Below are 3,541 nucleotides of genomic sequence, written 5' to 3'. Positions count from 1 at the left end.
ACGTGTAAGGTGCTTATGGAACAGGTAAATGTATAGGTATAGGAAATATGCAAGTGTTCACACATTTACTGAAGCTGTGAAATTACAATTTTATACGCTCCAACGTTAGAATTCCAGAAACACTTTACAGTTAAACTCCACGTCCCTGTTAGTTCCCACAACATCTCTACTGCTATGGAAACACCACCACCAACAACAACAAAATAGAAAACAAAATGAGAAAAACTTTCTTCATGACTTTAAGTCAAATAAACATTTAAAAAAAAATCTCGGTGCCAGATGTAAGGACAGTTGTAAACATTCTACCTACTGTCCATAAATTTCAGGAAGAAAAAGAAGCAAAGTCAAAGATCATCCCTAGTAATCTCTTACTGCGCAGACTGTAAGAGGTTGAGTATAGCATCCGATAGAGAAATAGGGCTTTTAGATCTCAGAAAATTTGTCGGTGAAAGAGTGGATGTGGGACCTGTCCTTCCAACTGTAGAAGGAAATCGCACGCAACTCATAGTCCAGATACACATCGATCCCGCCAGGCTCCTCCTTCAGCTCCAGGGGAAGGGCGCCCCCCGGCCCGCGGGCCTCACAATCCCCTCCGCGCAGCCCCAGAGTCCAGAGGCGTTTCTGTCCTTCCAGGCGCCCAGCGCCGCTCCTGGAGGCGGAGTCTGCGCAGACGCCCACAGCCCACGAGGCCCCGCCCACCCACCCCTCCCACTACCGCCCGCCGCTGGCAAAGCCCACAGAGCCCAGCACCGCAGGCTCCGTGCAGAATCTCTGCGCGCCTTGGGGGAAAAAGCTGCCTGCTCCTCGCAAACGTCACCGATTTTCTATCCTCGGACACGAGCAGGTTGGGATGCGCTGTCTCGGGGTCCAGGGTCACGTCCTCCCGGAACTTCTGAATGATTTTCTGCAGAGCTGAGTGCTGCGGGGGGGCAGGCTGCAGCCTTCCCGCCTCAGCTGGAAGGAGTAGACGTCGGGGCACCTCAGACGCTCGCACCTGCCCAGGACGCCCCCGATGCCACTCAGCAGCCTGGCTCCAGGCAGCACGCTTCTCTCTGTCACCTCGTGCAGGAGGCCCCGCAGCTCGCAGATGTGGTCTGAGGAGGCGGTGATGTTGGCGCCCAGCTGCTCCCGGATGTCCTGCTCCTCCTGGACCAGCCTCGACAGGATGGCTTCCTGCTCGCCGTCCACAGCCCGGCTCAGCTGCCGGAACTCCGAGGCCAGCTCCAGCCGCTGGCGCTGCACCAGCTCCCGCAGCTCCAGCAGCTTTCTGTCCTGCGCAGCCACCAGGCTGTGGGCATCTGCCACCCGCCTCTTCAAAGGCTCCACGTAAGCGCTGAGCCGCTGCCGGTGGTCAGCCGCGGCCTCGCCCACCGGCCTCAAGTGGCCCTGGTGCTCAAGGGTCCGCGTGCACAGGGGACACAGCACTTCCACGTGTTCCTCGCAGAAGAGGCTCAGGACCTGGCGGTGCAGCTCGCACAGGCGCGGTTCCTCGCAGCTCCTCCTGTTGCTCCGGCTGCTCTGGAGCAGCCTGGCTACACGGATCATCCTGCCCAGCTGGGTGTTTCTCCTCACCTGCCGCTCCTGGCATGGGTGGTGGCACACGGGGCAGGGGAACCTGTCATCCAGGTGAGCCCAGGACCGCTGGATGCAGAAGCGGCAGGAGTTGTGCCCACACTCAGTGGTGACGGGGTCTCTCAGGCCCTCCAGACAGATGGAACAATTGGCTTCTGCCTGGAGTCCAGCCAGGGCCGCTGCCACAGTCATCGGGGCTGCACTGAGCTGGGTTTCTTAGGAGGCCGGGCTACTGGGTCTCTGCGCTGAGTAGCAGGTGCACCCTCGGGTCTCCCTCCTTCCTGTCCTGGATGTTGCAGGACTCTGGGGGTGCAGGCAGGTGTTCAGAGAGGCTTCCTCCACTCCTGCGGCCTATCATAGAGCAGCTGGGCGACTCGCTGCCCTCAGCAGCTCCAGGGTGTGAAGCCAAGCTCAGCAACTCTCTGGGTCAGAAAGCAGACACAGCTCCAAAGTGCCTTTTCCTTCCTGGGGATGAGAAAATAATCCTTCCTGTGAAAAGGCTGCCCTGTGTCTTGAGGGACTCTCACTGCCACGGTGAGGCATCCTCTGATCCTCCCCTCCACCACGACCCACCTACACCCACATGGACCACAGGTTGATGGCACCAGGTCCTGGGACTGTGGAAAGTGTGTGGGCTTGAGGACAAGAGCCCAGGACCTGGATGGGACTCCCCCTCAGTCACCTCCTATCTGGGAACCTGGGGAAAGTTACATAACATCCCATTTCAAAGAGAATCTCGTTAAAGGATAAAAAACCCAGCTTCAATAATTTCAATCTTGTCAAAAATCTAATTTAAAAAACTGGTACTTTTTGGCTTAAACCACAGATCCTTCTAACAGCACTGAATTCATAATACATCAAAATTTACTTTTCACTTAAGCTTCTCAACTACAGAATATATGAAATTTTTTGCATAAGTGGATGGGATTTGGACTAGATGAAATTTGCTCTGGGCACCCTCCCAAAACTGACTTTTCACTTCAAGCTCAGAATGAGATTGAGATCAGTACGTCAATTTGAGTTGAAACTGAGAAACACACACACATACAAACGTACTCCCTGATGACAGTGGTGAGCTACCAACTAGTGAGGATTTGTGGAGTCAAGATCCTAAGAAGAAGCTGTGGAGCTTTCCCTTTGAAGCATCTGCTGATTCTCAAAGAGGCTGAGAGGCCACCAACTCTCAGGGCTGAGAACTCTTGAGTTCAGGGCACCCACACAGGAAGAGTCCTGCTAGACGCTCCAAACTTCCCACTAGGATCAGCAAAGTGATCCCCAAAGCTGAAAGTGAGCATCCATGGAGGGTATGGGGGGAGGTGGGAGGGGGTGGGGTGTATTGATTTAATCATCTCCAGCCCTGATAGGTTAAAGACAATCTCTGAGTCCAGAGACCCCAGAATGAATTTCAAATGTTAAGATATAACGTCTTGGAGATATGTGGTGTCACTGGATCATTCATACACAGCTGGTGAGAGGTAAGTGGGCACAACCACTTTTGAAAACTATTTTGCATTATTAACTATCGTAGAACATACACTCAGTTATTTTACTCAGGCTGTGTAACCATCCAGACTATGAACCAGGGCTACAAACTCTGTGCACAAAAGTACATACACGAAGGTTCAGTACAACGCTTTTCACAAGTCCAAACTGGAAATAACCGCAAAGTTCCACGGCATTAGAATGGCTAGGTGAATGTGGTCTGTTCATACAATGGGACATTAATCAGCAATGTGTGGACACTAAATACTCTTCACCCCAAAACTGGGGTGAATCTCAAAGATGTAACGTGGTGTGACAAAAAGCCAGGCACAAAAGAATACACACCGTGTGTGCAGGAGAAACGACTTCATGGTGTTAGACCTCAGCATCAGTGCTCATACTGGGGGAGGAGGGATGGGCTAGTGATTGGGAGGAAGGTGAGAAGGGCTCTAGGGGTGCTGGTAACAATCTATTTCTTCATCTGGGT

At 53.0% G+C, this 3,541-nt stretch overlaps 1 protein-coding gene across 1 annotated transcript; it reads right to left on the bottom strand.

Annotated features, from left to right (window-relative positions):
- Positions 1-580: 580 nt before the first annotated feature.
- LOC307185529 (tripartite motif-containing protein 75-like) lies at positions 581-1,898 on the bottom strand (the record flags this gene model as incomplete). Its single annotated transcript, XM_079919834.1, is given in 2 exon segments — positions 581-928; positions 931-1,898. Coding segments are annotated over 2 exon segments (1,182 nt in total). The 5' UTR covers positions 1,765-1,898.
- Positions 1,899-3,541: the final 1,643 nt, after the last annotated feature.

Source organism: Stenella coeruleoalba, assembly GCF_951394435.1.
Source record: "Stenella coeruleoalba genome assembly, chromosome: 4".
Lineage (NCBI taxonomy): Eukaryota > Metazoa > Chordata > Mammalia > Artiodactyla > Delphinidae > Stenella > Stenella coeruleoalba.
This window is presented reverse-complemented; position numbering and strand designations above follow the sequence as displayed.